The 22,554-nt window shown below is 42.4% G+C and overlaps 1 protein-coding gene across 9 annotated transcripts in view; it reads right to left on the bottom strand.

Annotated features, from left to right (window-relative positions):
- Positions 1-2,077: 2,077 nt before the first annotated feature.
- The window catches only part of AGPAT3 (1-acylglycerol-3-phosphate O-acyltransferase 3), an 88,562-nt gene continuing 68,085 nt past the window's right edge, over positions 2,078-22,554 (bottom strand). For all 9 annotated transcript variants that reach the window (XM_042034136.1, XM_042034153.1, XM_042034092.1 and 6 more), the window contains 8 exons: positions 20,982-21,208; positions 16,469-16,638; positions 16,126-16,287; positions 14,537-14,690; positions 14,026-14,128; positions 11,386-11,461; positions 9,036-9,234; positions 2,078-8,403 (listed from right to left, as the gene is read on the bottom strand). In XM_042034136.1, the coding sequence (XP_041890070.1) occupies positions 8,315-8,403; positions 9,036-9,234; positions 11,386-11,461; positions 14,026-14,128; positions 14,537-14,690; positions 16,126-16,287; positions 16,469-16,638; positions 20,982-21,159 (1,131 nt within the window). In that variant the 5' untranslated portion in view covers positions 21,160-21,208 and the 3' untranslated portion in view covers positions 2,078-8,314. The remainder of the gene's footprint in view (positions 8,404-9,035; positions 9,235-11,385; positions 11,462-14,025; positions 14,129-14,536; positions 14,691-16,125; positions 16,288-16,468; positions 16,639-20,981; positions 21,209-22,554) is intronic.

The following is a 22,554-nucleotide window of genomic DNA, read 5'->3' as shown; positions in this document are numbered from 1 at the left end:
AACTTCATGAGGTTCCCACTGGCCCCACCTCTCAGGCCTGCCAAGGACCCTGGATGTGGGGTGTGACAGACCACAGCTGTGGCACAGCAAGCTGACTTCAGCTCAGCACAACAGGGACCAGAGGGCAGCCTTTGGTTCAGATCAATAGCTGCCACCAGCTGAGTGGATCAACTGGTGGTGTAAGTACCTCCCCAAGTTAGACATGGAGAGGGGCAATTAAACATTATCCCCTCCACATGTGGGATGGCTAAAAGAACCTCATCAGAGAGCACTGGACTCTGACATATAATATAGAATATGATGAAATCCAGGAGAGTACTTCATTAACCCATACCACAGCTATTAACCTTTTATCTACCTACAAAATCCTGCTATACTAAGTTTTGTTTCACAAAGGCACTCTGTCAACCCTCTCAGGAACAGATTCCAGTTTGAGAAGCATGTAGAAAGGGCATCAGCCTGTTCCTCAGCCCAAAGGCCCTCTGCCCAACATAGCAGCACTCAAGAGGGTGGCACATCTGAACCATGAACTCGCTCCCAGTGCAGCTGCTGATTGTATCTGGTATTGAGAACACAGCATTGCTTTTATGGACTTCCAGGCTGTTTTCCCAAATATATTAATGCAGTATTGGAAGAAAAAGAGCAGAATTAGTGAGATGAAAGTACGTACAGAAAATGCCACCACCACAAGCAGCCTCTGACCATGTTTGCAACTTAAAGAGAGCATGTGTAAGAAGCTCCCACAGCCTAAAGGTCACTGTGCTGTGGACTGCTTAGTACAGAAACAAACCACCTAACAACATTCCCTGTGCCTCCATCCAAAGAGGAAACGTTCTTCCCTTTCCACAGCTCCCCTACACAGTGCTGGCTGTCAATCACTGTGGCGACAGACAGCCCCATGGACCTACCCTTGCCCATGAGCCCCACTGCTGACTGCCTTTTAGAGGTATAGTTGCGATGTCTGACCCTGGTTGCTTCTAGATCAAAATAATCGTCCTTTAAAAATGAATTATGGATCCAAGGAGATCCAACTGAGGCACTAAGATTAAAAAAGCTGTTTTTGTGAAAACTCAAAAGTAACACAAAAGTTTCTGCCTGCATACTCTTAGAATGGAAGCCCATCCTCTCCACAAAAAATAGGTCCTGCCACACAGTGACACATGACACCACTCATCTGTCATTTTAAGGCAGCTCAGCCCAACCTAGACTATCCAAAGGGGAACACATCAGGGAAGAGAAAACCTACAGGAGAAACCAAGAGCCCAGTGCTTGCAGTGTAGCAAAAAGATGACCCAGAAATGTGATATTATGACACAAATGTCATTTGCTACAGGATCATATAGGCTAAAGAAGAGCTGATGGCCCAGGGGTACAGAAGTACAGTGTATGCTGATGGTGGACAGATGAGGAAGTGCTTTATCTCCTAGTGAAAAAACAAACTTCAAAGATGTCAGATTTGACAAATTGGTTTAATCTACAGCATCTATCCGTACAGCCACTATACCCTGCTGCAATCTCAAGTTCTCAGATTTGGGGTTTCTTTGGCGGATTCTTCAGGAAAGGAAGATACCTCCCTCCACATTCTGATATTTTGGAGGAGCCATGCATAACTTTAAATATTGGTGCTATAAATGCCTTGGTAGTGAACCATCCCTCTGCAGTTCTTAAGGACTGGTTCATGCAGGGAATGCCCATAGAGTTAATCTTGTTCTTGCCTCCCACCCCCACAAAGCGATCCACCCAGGTTATTGCTGCAGACATGTGGCCCTCACATGGATCAGTCTGTAGGACTGAGATCAAAAAGCATAAGTGGAAATAAAACCAATCAAAGCAAAAAGAAAATAGCCCTTAGTGCATGTTTAGTTACAAAAGCCAGAGTAGCAAGTAGGAAAAGAATGCAGATCTCCCAGTTACATTATTGGCTGCTCTATAAACACTGGAAAAAACCCCAGGTGCTAGGCAGTCACCCTTTTTCATTCAAGCATAATTAAACCCCTCTATTCCATCACAGTATGTACAAAATCAAATACAGTTAAATAAGAACTGAAAGCGTGAATGAGATTCTAATATACAGTACTTTCACACAGCCAAAGCTATTTTATTTTACAAGACGAGGCTTTTGCGTTCATCTTTTTTTCTGAAAGCCCAGTAAAAACAGCGTAAACTACTTAAGCAAAATTTAAGAGACAACTTACAAAGTAATATTTGCATAGCACTGTAAATCTGCGTATTTGTTTGGGCACAGTTCTCAGTAAAAACTACAGTAGGTGACAGGGTCGGGTTTTCTTAATAGCTTCTTGTTTATCACCAGATTCAGACACACCTCTTCTGAACGTCATAAAATCAAGTGTAGGAAATAACCGTAAAAATGTACAAAAATATATACACATGCACAGTAAATGCATACCCTGTATACAGTTTTATTACTCATTAGATTTGGCTAATAATGGTCATCTGGTGACTTACGCTTCCCTCCGAATGACAGGTTTGCAACACATCAATCAGCTTAAGGAGGATGAATTTCCTCGGAGAGAAGGTTTTGATTAAAGCTACAGTACTTGCTGGTGATCTGAGGAGTGAGCGAGGTGCTGGCCAGCAGTGGCCGCCGGGCGTTCGGGCGAGTTCAGCATTCAGATGTCACAAGGGACAGCTGGGACACAGCTGAAGCGAAGGGACACAAAGGGACACAGCTTGGCTCTCTGCACAGACGCACAAGCACGTAATAAAGGAGGTACACAGAACCCACTCATGCCTTGGGGAGTGGAATTTAATTCCTGATTAGGCTCTGCTACCTACTCTCCCTCCTTCGCAAATTGTAGTTTAGTAATTAGTAAATCAGTGTGTTTTCCTTAAGAATGCACACTGGTCAAAATAAAAAAGAAATAGAAGTTGTGTAGAATTGGTAGTGGTAGCCCCCACACTACAGAATACTTCTAATTTAAAATTCAAAAGTACTGTTATATTCTGTTTTCTGCTGAAGTGTCTAATTTTAAAATACATTTTTCTCCTAAAAAGATAAAACGCTGCTTCTGCTAGTGGTTTTTAGAAATAGACAGTCATCTGCACTCAAATGCTCTCAACAGTGAAAGTGCACAAATCATCTTTCTTTACATTTTCAAAAACTGAAGAGTGGCCAGTAACTACAGGTGTGACATTTTAAGAAATACAGACAGCTTTCTAAAAGCCTAGAGAAGCCAAGGATCAGAGAAACACGTTTGTCTTAGATGTCAATCCCACATCTTCCCAATTCTGAAATATGAAATACTTTCATGATGTTTTCTGGTGGCCAACACACGTGGCACAGACTCTGTAAAGCTGACCTCCAGAACATTCTCACTCCAAACCACAGCAGGCAAATAACACACAACCAACAGCCTGCAAGCATCTTGCTGCAGAGACAATCGGATAAACCAGGCCTTAAAGGTAAACAGGGGGAGGTGTGGCAGAACAAGAGTCCGCATCTGTAACAAGACCTTGGGAGGAATTCTGACCCAAATCACAAGAACACAGCAAGGGTTGTTTTGTAAGTTGTCACAGGGAGATATCGCAGAGTCAGAGCTTGCCTCTCACATACTTGTCTCTGCTTTGCAAAGCTCCTGGTGATCCCTCAGTTTTCTCAGAGCAAGAATTTGGCTGGGCCTGTCAGTGTTCCTGCTCTTCCCAGCGATGCACCGTGCATTGTTCCTTCTCCCTCACAGCTCCCAGCACGGCTGTCACCTGCTTCAAATCCCAGCTTCACCCAGCACCAGCAGCCCTGCAGCTGCCCGTTATGATCAGAAGGTTCAGGAATAGGTGAACAAGCAGCTGTGACACACTGGGTGGGAGTACAAATCCAGCATTCCCATTACAGGGATCAGCTTCTTTGTGCAGGCACAAAGCAGAACTTGCAGCAATCATCTGCTGGGAATCAGAACCTTCACACCAGGGGACAGAAGCACATGGCATCCAGGAGATGCTGTGAGCTGTCCTGCTGCATCCTATCTTCAAAGGAGATCAAGGAATGGATTCTTCACTTTGATCTGTGTTGGCCTCCAGCATCTGCATGAAACACTTGAGCGAGCTCTGCCCAAGCTTGGCTTTAGACTTCTTAGCACATACTTCTCCAAGATGCCAAAAAACATCAGGTTGTCTGTCTTCAATCTGAAACACTTTGTGAAGCATGAAGTCAGCATTATTAAAAGCCTCCAACCCCACATTTCTTCAAAATGTACATGAAGCAAAACCAGGTTTTGGGGTGGTCCCAAGACAGAAACAGTACTTTTAGCAAATATCTGATGTACCATGACTCCCTTGCTTTCTCATTATTCCAACTCCTAGTAAAAACCTTGTCCCAACTCCCTTTCACCAGTGCCAGAGGGACTTGTTGCCAGGTAGGGATGGCCTGTGTGAACAGGCCTGGGAAGGGCTTCTCTTCCCTGATAAAAGTTGTGCTTTGAAGCAGCAAAGTTGCATTGTCACGTAACACAAACACAATCACGTCACTTCAGACCTAGAGCTGTCAACCAGTGCCAAAATTCAGGAAGACAAAACCCCAGCCAGGTGAGACAATTGCTGTAGGACTGGTTGAACTGGAAAGCTCCAAGTTCCTGCTAAGAGGCTGTACCCAAACCATCTGCAGAAGATACAGGTGAGCAAATATACAGACATCAGCAATGGAGACAAGTGGTACCATGTGGAAGTGAGCAGACACGCTCACTTTTCCTGTGACTATCAGGCAATTAGGACACAGGCAGCAGCCAGATTCATTGGTCAGCAATTAGGTGTAGAGCCCTTCGAGAGAAGTTAAAGCAGAACAAAGGAAGGTTGCCCATGCTCTTTGTGCTGGAGACAGGTATTTTGCTCAGTGATGCAAAGTCAATTGCAAGAGCACATTCAGCCCACAACGAGCAAGAGAGAACTGTAATCCTACCGAACCAAGGCCTCTGGATACCACATCCTTCTGCAGCATCAGCTCTTTGAGCCTTGCTAACTGAGAGATGCCACATGGCCAGCAGTCCCCGAGCTCTCTCACCAGGTTCTCAGACACAGGTCAACGTGATGCTACTTTGGAACTGCAAATCCCACTTGGAGAGCAGCATCATTGCTGTTCACGACAATGATGAGTGCTGCCAAGGCCAAGAGCATACATCTATCATCTGTCCATGTCAGTCTGAGAACCATTCCTCTTCGGGGTCAATGCTGAACTCCATGGCAGTCAGCTTGCAAGTCTATACTGGAAAACTCTGTTTTTACTCCAAAGAACTAAGCAATAAATGAAAATTCTGAAAGGTGGAGGAAAAAACCACTCCCATAGCTGTAAGTTTATTAAACCTAGCACAGTTGAAAAGCAAAAGACAAAAAACATGATGTATTTTTTTTATTATTGCTCTTAAAGGGCTTGGTAGTCAAATATACAAGCTATGTTCTATTAAACCAGAAGAAAATAAGATATAAAATCTATGCTCACTTTTCCAAACCAATCCACCTGCTAATCTTCATTAGTGACATTAACTTCAGCTATTTCCAGTCATTTTAATTTATACATACTCTGTGTACATGTGCGCGCGCGTGTATAAAAACCCCTATTTGAGGAGAAAAAATTCAAAATGAAGATATTTGTGTTGGTTTTGTACTGTTTTGTGCACTGCTGTAGGTTTCAGTTTTTCAAGTGGTTACTGATATGTCTGTTTAGAAGAGCAAAATTTATGTATCCGATGATGTATTTATTATATTTTCAAAAAGAAAGCATGACCAATAAGTTATGATAAGAAAATATGAAATGTTGATTATTCTCCCCTTGATGTACAGCACTAATCCCATGATCCTGAATAGGGAGTTACATGCACTAAGAGGAGAAAAGGATCTTGTAAAGAGAAAGGCTATTCCTTTCTCCTCTAAGCAGCTCCCCTCTTCTCAGCATTAAGAAGGGATTTATTTTGTGAAATTCTTGTCATGCCCATTAATATACTGCTAAAAATGTAAGTATAAAACAGTCAATGGTCAGCCTGCTTTGCAAGCCTCTTCTGCTAAGCCAGTACAATTTATACATACTCAATATCATCTTCAGGAAGCAAGTATACAGCATTTGTAACACCTTTCTAGGAAGCAAGAATTATACCCATTACTGAATTACTTCAGAAAAACAAATAAAGAAAAAGAAAGAAACCCCCACTGTTCTCAGTCCTCTGGTTAAAAACAGGGGAAAAGCCAGAGTTAACTTTATCAGCATTTGGATGTCTGACTGTATTTGAAGACAAAGTACAAAAACATCCAGCAAGGAAAACAGAGTTATGGCTAGGCTCTGATCTCCTCAGTTCCCAAAGCATATTCCAAATTCCACTAACATTTGCAACAGTTTTGCACCCCCTCTCTTAGGGAAGATTTATTGAGGGGGCAAAGATGACACACTAACGTTGGGGGTCTGGGTACAGGACTCAGCGAGGTGGAGTCTAACAGGAGACAGACAGAACGCAGGTCATCCTTCAAATGCTCTTGTTGAAAAGACGACAAATAAAAATCAAGTGCATGACAGAACAAGTGATTAATGACCCCAAGTAAAATATTTTTCTAAGTTACAAAATTGCTCTTCCAGTGTTTGAAAACAGAAAAACCTGTAGGAGAAGAGGTTACATTCCAACAGTTAAGAGTAAATACGGAAAGAAGGTAAATTATTACTCTCTTATCTTGGTTACTGGAGCAAAGATGAAAACAACAACCAGTGCTTTGATAAAATCTGCTCTTTATGAAAGTGAGATAAATATTCTAGTGGCAGCTGGGTTAAAGATACAGACCCTGAGGGTCAGCTTCTGCCCTCTGCTGTAGATCTGCAACTCATTTCACCCACTTCTGAGAGCAGCCAAATGCAGATTGTGACCTTCAGACTTGAACATACAGGTATAGTTACCATCTGTTTGCAAATAATTCTCCAGCTATGCATACAGCAGCAACATATAGGAATCTCTGAATATGCGTTTGTAAAAAAAAGAAAAGGAAAGAAAGTATGAAAAAGAAAGGAAAAAAAGGAAAGAAACAGGTACAGACATGATTCTGAACTCTTAATTTTCAGTGAAAAAGACCAAAATGTCAACAAGCAAAACTAAAGATACTTAAAATCCCTGAAGAGACCTTATACTCTTTCTAATGCTTAACAGCACAGCTCACCTTGCAAAAAAACTTCACATGAACATCAAAAGCATGACCCAAGTCGAAAGAGCAGCACACCCTATCCTGACACACACAGGGTAAGGTCCTGGCCCCATCTGAATCAATGCTGAAACTCTCATTAGAAGCTCAAGAGATGCCAGCATTCAAAATCTGACTGCTACAGACCTCTCCTTTTCACATTTTTTTGCAAAAGAAGACATTTTGAAAACGATTGTGCTGATTTCTAGTGCTGCCTCCCAGTTTACTGAGAGAGGTTGGCTGAACTGGACTTTGGTAATGAGAGATGCAAACAGAAATAAAAGGAGAATTGAAAAAATTTCCTTATTTGCACAACTCTAAATCCCACGGTCAACCACTAATTCAAAAAAACTCAAACCAAAACAGATTCAAAATTATCACGTGTTTGATGTGAAACAGGGCAAACTCAAGACTGAAGTAGTATTTTGAAATTAAACAGCCTCGAGCAGTTAGCAGGAGATAGGATGAGAATTTTATACTATTGGATCTGTTCTATGGGATGTGCTGATGGATAATACGCTGCTTCCAAACTCCACTATCTGTTCTCCTGCATTACAGAAGTCTTAAGATTGCCTGAAAATAAAATGTGTCAGTGTTAACATACAAACAGGATTTCGTCTGTAGCCGTGACAACACAGCTGAAAAGATTCTAACCCAATGAACACCTGTCAATTAATTTAAGGAGGGTGTTTTGTCCTGGCTCATTAGTAAGAGAAGTTGGAAATCAAAAAATGTTACGTTGGCTTTAGCAAGAGGAAACATTCAATGGCTCCTGTTTTAAAAGTGAGTGTAGTGCTCTTGACAGAAACCAGTTTTCAGTCATCTGAAGATACATGTGGCCATGGCCAATGCCCTCTTTTCTCCCCCACCCCAAGTCCCCCAACACAGCAAGAAAAATTAGTTTCTTCTTCCACCCCACCCCAGATTTTCTCCCACTGCTTGACTACAGTAATCCTTGAACAGGCAGAAGGTTGGTGCATTCTCTTCAGCCAATGCCTCCAACTTCTTCATTCTTGGCTCAAGTTTTATTCATTAATATTAGTCATCAGTTATTAAGAAAAAGATAGTTTCTAAGTGTTTGTTGTTGTTTTTTTTTAACTGAAGTTAATCGGATACCATAGTCTGGTTATATGTGCTGAACTGCAGCTGTCAGTTATTCCTTTTTCTTGAATTCCTGGTTGCCATAGCTGGAGCCTTTTTCTATTTCAGTTACTCCTATCAGTCTACGAACTCCAAAGGAAGCTTTAAAATATAACAGAGAAATGAGAGGCACATTAAAACCAGTCCAAGCATCTAGGAAGTTACATGTAAACACACAAGCAGAACCCACATGAGTTAAGCCAATCCCCAAGTCAGTAGTGACCAACAGTGCACTGTACGAAGCTGCACATGGATCACAGGTCAAATGGCACTGAAAGAGGGGGACAATCCAGATTTAAAAGTATAATTACTGCTTCTGTTGGTTAACAGCACATGTGGCATGAACACTGAAGCATATGCCCTCCCCCTGCTTTGCTCTTTTTTATTGTTAGGGTTTTTTTGTTGGTGGAGGGATTTGGTGGTATTTATGTATTTTTTGTTTCTGGTGGTGGTTTTGTTTGGATTTTTTTAATTCATAGACAAGGTGTCCAGTAGAAGTGTTTTTTCCTTCAGGCACCATAACAATGGGCTACAAGACTCACCTGCTACTGTTACAGATTTTGCTTAAGATATGAAGGCAAATTTGCCTGGATTAAAGCTTTTGAAACAATAAAAATGTACAATAGAGAGACTACCAAGCAAGCCCCATTCTTATTAATTAATACACAGAACTTATTGGAGGTAAAGAATCTTGTTACATGTCACACTGGGCTTAGCATCTTTGCTTTTATTACCTGCTCCAACAAGTCCCAGGAATGCAAGGATAAGGAGGGGTGATCCACTTGCAAAAACTCCAAAGCCAAATGTGAAGAGGGGAGAGAGGAGAACTGTGGCCCAAAAAAGAAAGTTTAGGAGGGTCCATGGTCTCCTAGGAGGTTTAAACTGCTTGCCAGGAAATATACCTTCCTGATTATACATCTCTTGCAAAGCATCCTGAGGGAAAGAGAAGAGAAAAGAAAACAGATTCATAATGTTTGCACCAAGCAGCCCAAGATCAGTCAGCTCCAGGACAACATCAAGGACAGTATCTGTGGTACAAACTCATCAACAGTGCACGGCATCCAATTCCACTGCTGTCATTTATTTGGGCATTTCTGCTGACCACCCAAGTGACCTTTAAGCCATCTGAAGGCAATTTTGGCACCATCACAAACTGAAACCATATTGTCCCCTCCACTACCAAATACCTTCATCTTGTCTGTTAATTGCTTAGGAATTTAGGGCAACTTCAGGCCAGAGATCAGTTCAGACACCACCTCTTAGCTGGGTGCTTTTCCTTCTCATTTTTACTTCCAGAAAGGTCAGCATGACTCAGCAAAGCACAGCAGAAAAATGCTGTGTGTAGAGCCAGGAGGGGAGAGCAATGCACGAGCTGAAGAGCAGAGACAGCACCACACCAGCCCTAATCCCAGCACTCCAACTGAGCTGCTGCATCCCGAGCTGAGCCTGCAGAGTTGTAATCCTGGAACACATCACTCAGAGGAACAAGGTGCCCACGACCTTCCCTCAGTCTGTAAGATTGTTTTTTAAGGTTTCCAAGCCATTACAAAGGATGGCTCAAGTCTGGCTATTTCTCATTTTTCTTTATTTCTTGTTTTGCTTTAATTTCCCTTACAAATGGCTGAGAAGTGCGAGGCATTCCTTGCCAGTAACAGCCTTTTGAGGACACATCCTCTGTGCAGGAAGAGGATTCCAGTTACAGAGTCATTCGAATAAATGGAATGAGAGGATTCCAGTTAAAAAGTATTGCTAACATTTTAAGATCAATATGTATAATACCCATGCCTATAAGCAACACCTCCCTGGTGACATCTCACAGCAAAGTTGAACAGAGGTACAGCCAACAGCAGGAGGGATGAAGGGAAATGGTGTCACCTTGTACCAGGTGAGGTTTAGACTGGATATTGGAAAAAACAACTTTCATGGAAAAGGTTGTAAAGCAGTAAGACAAGCTGTCCAGGGAACTGATGGAGTCATCATCCCTGGAAGTTTTCAAAAAAACACATGGATTTGGCACTTGAGGACATGGTTTAGTGGTGAACATGGTGGTGGTGCTGAGTTTACAGTTGGACTCGATGTTCTCAGAAGTCTTTTTCAACCTCAAAGACTCTGTGGTTCTATAGACCTGCTGAGAGGAGCTGGAGGGAGAAGATGATGAGCTGCTGCTCTTTGTAAGATAATCTCTCTCCTTAACTGAATCAGAGTTCAGGTATTCAAACAAATTAGGTTGAAATAAATAAAAGGAAACTCAGAACAATTCACTGCCTACCTAGAGATTGAGCATAAGCCTGGCAATGCTGCAGCACAGGTCATCACAGCTGGGGAAAGCCCAGGATACTTAAACTTTCTGTGCTCTGCTTTCTTCCCACAAAGATAAGCAACACAGAAATCAAGGTACACTTTTCAAGTTCAATAACCCACCAATTAGAGCTGGACAATATTAATTACAGTTCTCTCCTACTTCCACAGAAGTGTTAAATCTGTGGTCGAGAAAATAACCATGTAAGCTTACAAAAAGAAATGACATAAGGAAAAGCTCTGAGCCATCTGAAGGCACTCTGGGCAAGTGCTCTATCAGTCCCTGGCAGCAAATCCCACAGACTGTCTGTCCCACGTCATACACCACTGCAGAAGTATTACCAGGAGGCAGAAGGAAAGTGACAGTGGAAGAAAAATGAAAGCAAAGAACAATTGCAGCTGAAAGCCAGGACCGGCTGTCCCTGACAGACAGTTATCACTCTTCTCGAGTGCCTAAAAACACCCACAGGGAAAACAGAGCTTTTCAATGCATGACAGAGATCCAAGCTCTGAAAAATGTAAAAAGACAGTGGATTGCTATTAGTCTTCCACAGCTAAGGAAAATCTCTGAATTCCATTGTGCTTCCCGGCAATTTGAGACTTCACTACTCAGCCCTCTGCTGCCAAGGGGCTCCTCTGTCCTGCTCCTTCCAGCATTTTGAGGCATGGCTGTGTAATTACACGTAATATCCTCTCCATCCAGTGCAAGAGTGTGTATTACTCACTGCCTTAATACACTCCCCTGTGTAAGTCCCAAAAGACAGAAAAGAAAGCAAAGCTATTTACCTTTTCCTGGTAAAGCTTATGAAGCCAGTTTGCAGCTTCCTTTTCATCTTGAGGGATATCTTCCAGAGGAAATCTCCTAGTTTAGCAGAGAGATTAAAAAATGGAAAGAAAAAAAAACCAAAATAGAATTAAAGGAAAATCCAAGTATTTGGTTTTATCCCTCTGCTAGGGAAGATCATCCACTCACTAAAGGGCATAAATCATAGGCAATACTGTCACCAATGGCAGAGGTCTTAAACACAGAGAACTAGGACTTAAGAATCTGAGATTTTAGGTTGAGAATTGGGGACTCTTTAAGACAAAAGAAACTGTACAAGCTCCAGGCAGTTTCAGAGCACATCACTAAATTAACCATCTCCCATTCAAACACTGTTCCTCCTTCACCACATCCACCACTGGCTGATTCCCAGTGAGCTCAGACTGAGGCACTCAGAGCTGAGGAAAGACAAGCAAGTGGAAAACCCGAGGACAATTGGTTGTTACATTTTGTTAGTGAAAACCCCATATTGGAAGCAATGGGAGAGGCGACTAAAAATTCACTTCATACCATCTCTAAGGAAAACATCTTTTGCAGTGACTGCACTTGTCCCTTTGCCTCTGCAGCCTCACTGAGGCACACAATTCTGGGGGTGTGTGACAATTATGCCCAGTGCCAGCCCTCACCTGACCTCACTGAGAACAGGTGCCCTGTAAGAGCCTCTTTTTAGTTGTGAAGAGCCAACCATTTCCCTGCATTCTTTTATTTTTTGAGACCCTTCCAACCCAAACCACTCTATGATTCTATGAATATGTTATATTTTTCAAATGATTTTTGCATCCCATAAACAAACTGAACACCAGATCTGGCAGATTTACTTACATGAGCACTAACAAGAGAAACTGCTCAATAAAAGCTCAGTGAAATTGCTGAAAGCTCTCTGGTGAAATTGCCATGGTGCTGCTGTCACCACTAGAGGGGACTCTCAGCAATAACATTTGGTGATTTCCTGATTATTTCCTCTGGGGGCAGTCGAGATAAGGACTGGATCCACTGCAGAGCTAAGCTGCTTACCTCTGCACAGGTAACTATGTCTGCACATACCGAGAACAAGAGCTTATGTGCTTCCCTTCTCTGAGCTACAATAAGTCTGTTGGCACAATACGGACGTGTTCTATTTTCAGCAAAATAAATCTGTAAAAATAGTTTCCTTACTCTCATAGCTTCTTCCCCAAAGCAGAGAAAACGTGTAGAAAAGCACCTTGAGAATATTCATTCTGTCCACAAACATATTTTAAATCAAAATTATCTAAGCACAGCCATGTGTAGGGTACAATTAGTAATTTTACCTGCCAATATCATCCTCAACAGTTTTACAAACCAAAACCTCTTCTAACACTATCGAAAACTAAATTTCTCTTCTTTCCTCCCACTACCCCTCCAAGAAATAAAATTGCACCTCTGTTAGCAAGCCATAGGATATTTAACTGAAGGCTGCCACTGTTCAATGTATAATTAATAACTATACAGATGTACATCCATGCATGTGCACCCCAGATCCAGCTGGATATCCTACATGCATCTGCCATCAGTGTGGAACTGCCTGACCAGCTGTTTTGCTGGCTGGCAAATTGTCTGCTCACTTTCCTCATCAGAAATGTGTTTGGCAAGTATAAATAGTGAAAATGAAACCCCTTGCAAATGAGCAACCCCATTTCTCTGTGGACAGCTCCAGTCGCCTCTTCAGCTGAGAGACTAAAATGTTGTGGATGTTGCAGCATCTGAGAGCAGAACTGAACAAGTGCCCTCCCTATGCACATTAAGGCTGCATTCTGCTTCCCTTTGGATCACATTTCTTCCTCGAAATTGGTGCTGCTGCACCTCAGCACAGTGGGTAATTACTGTGATTCCCTACAAAGGCTGTAGGGAATCACAAAGCCTGGAGGCTCTGCCAAGACACACCTGCTTCGATTAGATGGGACAATGAACAGAGCCAGTGCCACTGACCTGCAACACACAGACTCAAGGCCAGAGGGGAAAGGTGTGGGGGGAAGAAGAAAGGCTTTTTTTTTGTTTTTAACTTTTAAAAACCAAGCATCAACCTCATCACCAGAATACAGCAATGTTTTCCACAGTGTGGGTGACTCCCGCAGAGAAGCAGAAGCAAACTGTCCAAAGAACTGTGGAAAGAACAATCAGGTCATCTCTCAGGTCCAAACATAAGAGGGAAAAGAAGATCAACAGGATTGGTTGTTTTTATGATCACAAGGAAGCCTTTGAAGCAGAAGGCAGCAAGGAGAAAGCAAGAAAGAGAAGGGGTGTGTGTTTGTGCATGCATATGTGTATGTGCTCCATGGGGTTAGGTGTTAGCAGCTACTCTTTGAGGCAGAGGAACAGTGAGGAATGTAAGCAATGTCCCACCTCATTCATAGGATGTCTGAATTTCAGCATTATTTGATTTTTAATCTGCTGATCAAACCATGTGAGTGAGGGAGAGAAACCGGCATGTAAAGGAGTTTTACACTCTCTACTACAAGGGACCACTGAAGCTGAAGGACAAGGAAAAGTGGACTACAAGAAGGGAAATTACCCTCTAAAATCTAATACACTTCAATGTGACAAAGTATGCATCTTAGGGCTCACCTCCATCAGTATATGCTCACCTTACACACATATCTGCTTCATATTTCTTTCCGTAAAGAATTCCTAATAAAGACGGGTTCTTGTTTCCTCTGAAATTTAGTGTTACATCATACACTGCTGAAACTGTTGGGAAAAAAAAAATAAAAAAAACCATAACAGCAAAAATTCTAGCAAGCACCTTCTGGCATCCTGGCCTGAGACAGCAACAGAGCCTTGTGCATTAATGATGTCACAGAGCCCTTCACTATTTTGTGTTTACACATCACATTTATCTGCACCAGCCCCCTAACATTCCCAGCTCTGTAAAACACCAGATGACTTGGTGAACTAAGCAACATAAAAAGGTTTTTAGTATTTTTAAAGACCGGTATCTGACAGTTCTGTGGCAATTTACAAATTACCAGTTGGCAGCCTGGATCCCCGTTACTGCCAGCTCACTAATTGTAATGGACAACAGAGTAGACTACACTGGGCTACACAGAGTGTGCAATTAAATAACACGTTACAAGTGCTGCAAAGCTTGGCAGTTACCTGTTCCCCTGAGACACTGGACAGCAGTGGTGAAACCTTTGGTTCTGGGCAACAGGTGGTATTTCAGTTTAGGCAACCCCTTGGATTCAGCTACTTCCATACTGATGCGGTGCTTGGTCTCTGTGAAACGAGTTCCTTCACAGTACAGGAGAAACTGTGCCAGACAAAAGCAAAAAAACCCAAGGATATCTTGAGATATCAAAAGAAATCCAGCAGAATACTGAAAATTTGTCCAAGATGAACATACATGTGCACACACTTCGATTGTCTCATCTCTTCACCAAGTATCAGGCATAAGCACCAACTCAACTCATTTACCATTACCTTTACATTTAACAGCACTTGTACCAAATTTGAGGTGACAAAAAGACAGCCCTAATTGTGGCCTTTAGAATGCACAGAAATTAGGAAATTGAGTCGCTCGAGTAAATGTTAATCATTATTTCAATTACCAAGCAGGAAGTCTTGATTTAAATAATCAATGCTAACTACATTTTGCACTTACATTTTCTAGTTGTTTTCCCTAGAGCCTAGTCCTTGGTTCTCAGTTGTAGAATCACTAAAATGTATAGATTTGAAGCTCAAGTTCAGTCTTGAGATTTTCTAATTGGTAGGGTTTTTTCTGTTTTTTCTTTTTTCCTCCCATACTAATCAGGAAGGTATCTTCAATATAATTCATATCCATATATTCAAGCAATTAAGTAGCTTAAAATATATTCTCCAGATTCTTACTTTTTTTATCTTTGTAATGGTAGAAAATTATAATCCATTCACGATGTTCTAGTTAAGGCTTAATGTTTCACTATTCATTTTAACAAGCTGTACTGGATAATACTGAAAACTCACTTAAAATGCATAAAAAGCCTCTTTATGTTTCATAAGGCAAATAATTGTACATTACATATGCTGCTATAAAAGCAAAACTGAGAATTTATCAAAACCTTTGCATTCAAAGCTCTAAGAAGGTTAATGGGTTGATTACACCACTGTGCTGTTGCAGTGAAGTCTAACAGCATTGCACACAATGAAACAGAGATGTTTTACCCTTGATTTTAAATAATGTCAAAATAAAAATATAACTGCAGAAGCAGGTATAAGCTTACCATATGTTCTCACAGAGACTTTTTGGGAAACCTGTAATTTCACGTATCAACGAACACACTAACAGGAACTTTCTATCAAAATCTATGGTCTGTGCAGTCTAATTCACTCACTTCTCCAAAAAAGCTTTTTGTTTATGCATCTTTTCAGCCTACCTCAGAAAATGTTATACAGATGTAGTAATCAAATGTAGGCTTTTTTTTAATAGGTAAAAATAAGTTTGGATAAAATCCTTAAGTATCACACACGCCTGATTTATATATTATTCTCAAGCTTCTGATCTGTTTCCCAAAGGACTTCCCTTACCAACAGGCAAACAGCAGTTTTCTACCAGCATATGCCAAAAGACCTCCTGAAACAGAGTATAGCTCTTCCCTGACAACACTGGGAAGTGAGCACACCTTCTCCTGACAGACCAGGCTACAGTCACCAGTCTGTCACCGTTTCACTTCTCGCAGCCAACACCAGAGGAGGGACTCAACACTTACCCACATATATTCAGGATAGTCAGACAAACGTTTCAATCCCTCAATAACTGTATCTCTGTCCTCTTCCCATTTCCTTTTGCAGAAAACAATCTCAAGGAAGTACCACGTCCAGCCGATTAGGGGCACATAGAGCAGCTCTCTCTTAGCAAGAACTTTGGAACTCTTGGAGAAAAAAACAAAAGCGACAATCCAAAAACGTCATTTGCTGATTTGTGCAACGTGGTCAAACACACTAGGATGATGGAGTTGGATCTGGGAACTTAAATGCAAGGAAACTGTTTATACATGGGTTTTAAACAGACTATCACCCTGCAGAGGAAGGGAAAGCTCACAGCCCACGTACCCCCAGCACTCCAAAACGCTCTGTCATCGTCCAGCCACACAGGAAGTCGATCTCAAAATTGTGGTTCAGGATGATGATGACGTGTTCCTTCCCAAAGGTTTTCACCGTGGCCTCATCTGAGAACAGGGTGCACTCTGTGCCTGACCACCATTCCAGCAGCATTACCAACTCTAGCAAATGTGATGAACGTGGAGAGAGGAGTTAGGGGTGCCTCTTACAGAAAGCATTTAGTGTTTCATCCTCAGCCCCATTCAGTGCTCGGTCTCTCCCAACTCCCAACACTGTCACCTTCTCCAACCCACCCAGCAGAGATGAAACAAAAGCTTAGAAGGGAACAGACCAAACCACATTACCATCCCTAAGGAGTATTCAAGGCACCAGACATATGCATTATGGATAATTTAGCAAGTTTTTAACAGCAACAAGTTTGGGCATTGCATTACAAATGCAAAATTTCATGATCACTGGAAAAAAAGCCTGAAGACTTTTGTGCCTGGAAACAGACAGTGGAGCCGTTGATTGCTCCACTAAATGAGTACAGTTCCTCCCAGGTGGAATACAAATTATGCATAGATGCAGCCTAATGTTTTTACTCCACATGAAACAAGCCTTATGGAGGTAAACAGACCAATAAAGGTCTTTAAAAGGGATGCAGTGACATAGATCTTCTATGAAAGATTTTAATATTACAACACAGGGCTCTAATTGTTCTGCATTATAATCATCAACCCAGAGTTTAAAACAGCAGAGAATTGAGCTAATTTATTAAAACACCTGGGCAAAGACAGGAATGGTAAATTGTGTCTTTCTTTCACTGCAAAAGAATGAGTCCTTTTCCCTCCACTTACTCCAACTTTAAAATATCACAGCAACTCTTATTCCACCCTGAATATTTGTTACCCATTCTTATTTTCTACCTCCCCTTTTTTCATCATAAAACCCCCTTCCACTTAAATTCAGCACGCACTGACTGTAGTTGCTATGGTTAGCTTATTTCCCTCATTTCAGTACATCAAGGCAGATGGAAGGCATTGCTTACATCATGGGACAACTATAAAAAGTATGAGAATAGTACATCCTCCCAGCAGGAAGATTTGCTTCCCTGCAAAGTGTAGTCATTGGTATTTTCTCTTTTCAATGAGACATGGATGAAATAAAAATCTAGTTGCACAAATATGGCAGTTAAAAAGAGTCCAACCCTTCCCACGTTACTACACCTGCAGGGTTCCCGCTCTGTTCCCTCTGTCAGGCTCTGCCAGGAGCTTTTCCAGCTTCCTAATGGGAGATCCTGGTTTTGCCAAACAGGGCAGCACCTTCCTGCGCAAGGGTTTCTGATCGGTGGGATCAGACAAGGTCACCTATCCATACAGCTAAACAAGAGTTTAGGATCCAGTCTTGCACCACACCAGAGAGAAGGTAAACACAGTATCTAGGTGAATAAAGGGGAAAACCAGTCCTGATCTGCTGAAGATAGAGCGCTTACCTAGCACTGGTTTTTTTCACTCATGACCACTTGCTCACCCACCAGGTTATTCTCTTGTATCACTTTCTGCACTTGCTCATTTGGAGGCACAACAAAGTTATGCACGTTGCTGACCAACAGAGCTTAATCCCAGTGAACTGGAAATATGGCAGAGGAAGGACAGAATTGTCTTGTTCCTTTACACCACGTACAGGTTCCTATCATTGCTTCCCAGCTTTGCATGCTTTGTGATCACTTACCTTCCTTTCTCTGGTTATCCTGGCTCAGTAAAAGGAGAAAGAGGACAGCAAGAATGTCCTCAGATCACCTTCCAAGCAGGTGGCCAGGAGAATTGAGCAGTAGTACTGAACACAGAGTGGTACTCTGAGCAATTTTCCCTTTCCATTGCTGACTATGTACCAAGGAGGAACATCTCCAGTACCTGCTACAACTGCTGCATTTTCTTAGAAAAATTGTAATCAACTGGGTGTGTTTCTTTTCAAAAAAAAGAAAAAATCTGCAGAAGCCAGTGTGGATGACTTTCTGCAGAACATTTCTCTCACCTTTCTCCCTGTAACAGTGGAGAATTTGCCAGAGTCCATACTGAGAGAGAAGGGTTGACAAGCCAAAGGATTAACACGAGGAAACAGATTGTCCTTTACAAGTGTGCTGACAAATGATGTAATTATAACCAGGAGTGGGCTCGTTTCCTTTTTTCGGTGTGTGGGTTACAGCTGCTTTGCATGGCACTGATCCTGCCAATGCTACAGCAAGAACATTCTTCTGAATGAAGGAATGGGAACACTTGCACTGCCCAGGATATTTCCTGTAGGGAATAACCAACACCTGGCTTCAACCACCCCCTGTGGCTGGGGTTCCCAGACTCCAAAGCAGGTGCATTTACAGCCTCATAAACCCCCCAGGAACAAAGCAAACAAGGGGCACAGCACATCCCTCAGCTGAAAGTACCAACATTTGAGAGGTTATTTTTGCAACCGGACAAACCCAAACACGCTGCACTCTCCAAGGGTGTGATTCATCTGAAAGGAGCTGACGTGGGAGAGCTGGAAGCGCAGACTACCTGTCACGGATTTACGGGTCTACGTTGGGGCCAGAGCCCAACACACTTTCTTCCCCAAATGTCTGTCAGGAACACTGGGTAGAGTCTCTCTCCCTCCCCTTTGGAAGCTGGGCTTTTGTGTTTGAGAGGAGATACAGTAAGAATAGAGCCTGGTTTTCAGTACAGAGCCAGGAGCACCATTACCTGTGTATCCATCCCTGCACACTGATCCTCTGCCAGCTGGGCAGAGCAGCTTCTCTTACAGACCCTCAGCCTAAAACCACAAACAGCTTGGAGTAAGCGAGCAAAATGCAGCATCCAGAGCAGAGCACCAATGTACAGGTTCCTTGCCAAAAGGCTTCTCCATACTGAGATATATTTCATTATGAATGACAACATTGGGGCTGCTGCATTTACACAGCTTACCTAAATTGCTATAAATAAATCACAATTGAAGTGCATATTCTGTCAGCTCTTCCATTATAGGGCATCAGCTCTCTGCAATCCCATGTAACATTTACAATAATTTTCATAGTTTAATTTCCCAATGTGTTAATTTATAACAGGCTATACACTAGGGGTTATCCTAGGTACAACCCAATTATCTACCCAGCTTCTCCAAATCTCTTTGAACAATGGTGTGCTATTTCCAGTGTTTAGAAGATAACAGCATTTAAAATGTTAGCATTTAAACAATGCTAACTAGGAGCTGAGCCTAAAGCCTTACAGGAGCAAGCAGTTCATATCCTCAGAAAATCCAAACTATAATGCAACAATAGTTTTCAGCATGAGATCATATTCTAGATTATTAAATGCACAAAGAAATTCTTACAAGCAAATTAAAAATAAAAATTCCTATATATCCCCACTCTCATCCAACCAAACTAATTTTGGAATTTCTACTAAGTTCTTCTATTACAATACCTTTTTTTCCTGACAATTTGCCTGCTACTCTATTTCATTTCCTTTCTCCTGTGCTTCTCAGTAGGCAGGACAAAAAGCACAGTAAAAGCAGGGACAACAAGCTTAAGAAGAGACCAAACCAGACACCTCAGAGGGTTTTTGTTGGTGGTACTTCACATCAATGATATACAAAATGTGGGTGCCTGTCAGTGGACAGCTGAACTGTAATTTCAGTGCTCATTTTGGTGACTCATTTAGCCAAAGTGGGAGTTGGATGCTGAGCTGAGCACTAAGGTAAGTGGCCGTGCATACTGGGAAGGGATGGAGAATGGAAACCGATTAGATGATTCACTGCTGAAACAGGAGGTGACATTTGGGCTAAGGAGGTTTCCAAACACTCAAAAACACTTTCAGAAATCCAGCCCCCCGTTAAGGTCTGTGAGGAGAAAAAGAAGGCATCCACAGGGATGAAGTTTTGCAAAGGTCTGAAAGAGGAGAACAAAGAAGCTGCACTCGGTGCACAGCTGGCCCATGGGCAGAAGAAAACACTGACAAATTGCTCACAAGAGGAGACCCTGGCCTCAGAGACAGGCACTGCAGGGTGTAACGGGACTCTGAAGTTTGTCACACAGTTCAGCTACAGAGACATCTACAGGAGATACTTTCAGACCAACCTCCCCCTCTGCAGCCCACACAATCAACTTCGGCCCCTACAGGGTGAATATTGCTCATCTGCTCAGTAGCTGAGCCAGTCTCAGAACTGTCCCTTAGCATAGGTGCTGATACTGGATGAAGATGGCATTGAGACAGAATTAACAACTCCCCTCAGTCCAGATAAGGCTGGAGGTGCAGAGGAGCTTTACTCCCCACTTTTTTGAATGCCAGAGTGACAACATACATCAGATCCTTGACTTCTGTATGATTTCCCAGTATTCCAGAAAAAACAGAGGCTATTTTGACCTGCTCTGAAAGAATCTACATCCAGCTTACCATTTCTCCCGTCTCTGTGTGCAAATGTGGTTTTTTTTTCAGTTAACAAAAGCAAAGCCAAGGAAAACCCCTCCCCAGCCTCATCCCAGCATACTCACGGCTCCAAAGGGAATAGGCAAGGCGACAGTTTACTCGGCGATAAAGCTGCTTGTTGATGGGCCAGAGGACCAGCGTGCATAGTTGAATGAAGTTAATGATCAGTCCACTCACAACAAAGACGAACCCAATGAGGAGGTGAACTATGAACTGGGTCTTCAGGAAGGCAATGAAGCCCATGATAACCACTCAGAAGCGTGTGCAAGGGCCGTCACTCAGAATAACTGTCCTGAAAGAGGAAGAACAACAACAAAGAGTCAAATGGAGAGTGGATTTACAAGCTGTGAGGAAAGACAAAGCAAAAACCTTGAAACAGTCCAGGCTCATTCATCAAGAGGAACCCAACCCAATAAACACTCTGCTCTCCAAGCCTGCCTCATGCAGGTCTTCACATAATAAACTGGTGATGGTGCAAATCCCTGCCCAAAATAGGAAGGAATCATTATTTACAATTTACAGCCCACCAGGAAGATTATTGTTTGCTGAAGAGACTAATCTCACACCTCTCTTCAAACAAATACCACATAATTGGGAGTTAACGCTGGGAGGAACACAGAGCCCTGAACTCACAGTGAGCAGTGGAACCCTGACGGGCCAACAGGGGCTGTACCTTCAGGGGTGCTGTTCTGTGCAACAGGAACCTCACCCTGGAAAGAGCAGGGCTGGTCACACACAGCATCAGTCTGCAAACAGTGAGGCATGGAAATGGAAATCAGGTGTTCCCACATTCAAAACCCATGCTGGAGCAGGTTTAATAACTTCTCACTTTGTCAAGCCACAGTTCCATGATCAAATACACCAGTTAACATGAAGAAAAATGTAAAGTAATAAAAAAGCCTTAGGCTGTGTAGCAGTACAAACTTGATCTGGAAAGGGCATTGGTGTAGAATCTTGATTCCACCAAATTAGCCAGAGCACTTAACTCTGAGCACGTGCCATATTTATACCAGGTGCAGAAAAACTGGCACCGTCTGAACCAGCAGAATGCCACAGGAGCTTAGACAAGCCTGACCCACTACAACTCCTGTCAGCACAAAGTTAACCCAGCAAACTGTATTTACCAAGCCACCAAACTGAGTTTATTGCAAAACCCACATTATCCAGCACTGGCCTGTTTGACCTGTTGGGTACTCAAAGCCCTGCAAGGCCAGCCAGGCTGTCAAACCACAGCCTCGAGGTCACACCCAGAAACTAAAAGCTTGACCCTGATTTTCTGCCACAGCCACAGCTTGCTGATGGTTTTTATGCCCATCTTTTATAAGTGTGGCAGATGACCAGATTAAGCAGCAAATGGTAACAAATACTTTTGACAAGTCACGTGTCCCAAGGTGATGTGGACCCACTGTCCAAAAATAAAGTCCCTGCCAGCTGTGAGGAATCAAACCATTTTCACTCACCACCTGCTTACAGTGTGCTGCTATTTATAAAACTCTACAGCAATTTTATTGTGAAAGCTTGTTTTCTATCCTCTCTTCTACCAATCAGGTACTGCTTTTCAAGGCACGAGTGTCTAGTTTTTGCACAATTAACATCCATTTGCATCATTAGTAACCTACCCACTTCACATTAGAGAGG

Source organism: Corvus kubaryi, unplaced genomic scaffold (genome assembly GCF_017639235.1).
Source record: "Corvus kubaryi isolate FWS band 111438036 unplaced genomic scaffold, C.kubaryi_AGA036_p1.0 133, whole genome shotgun sequence".
NCBI lineage: Eukaryota > Metazoa > Chordata > Aves > Passeriformes > Corvidae > Corvus > Corvus kubaryi.
Note: the sequence above shows the minus strand (reverse complement) of the source record. Positions and strands in the feature narration are given on the sequence as shown.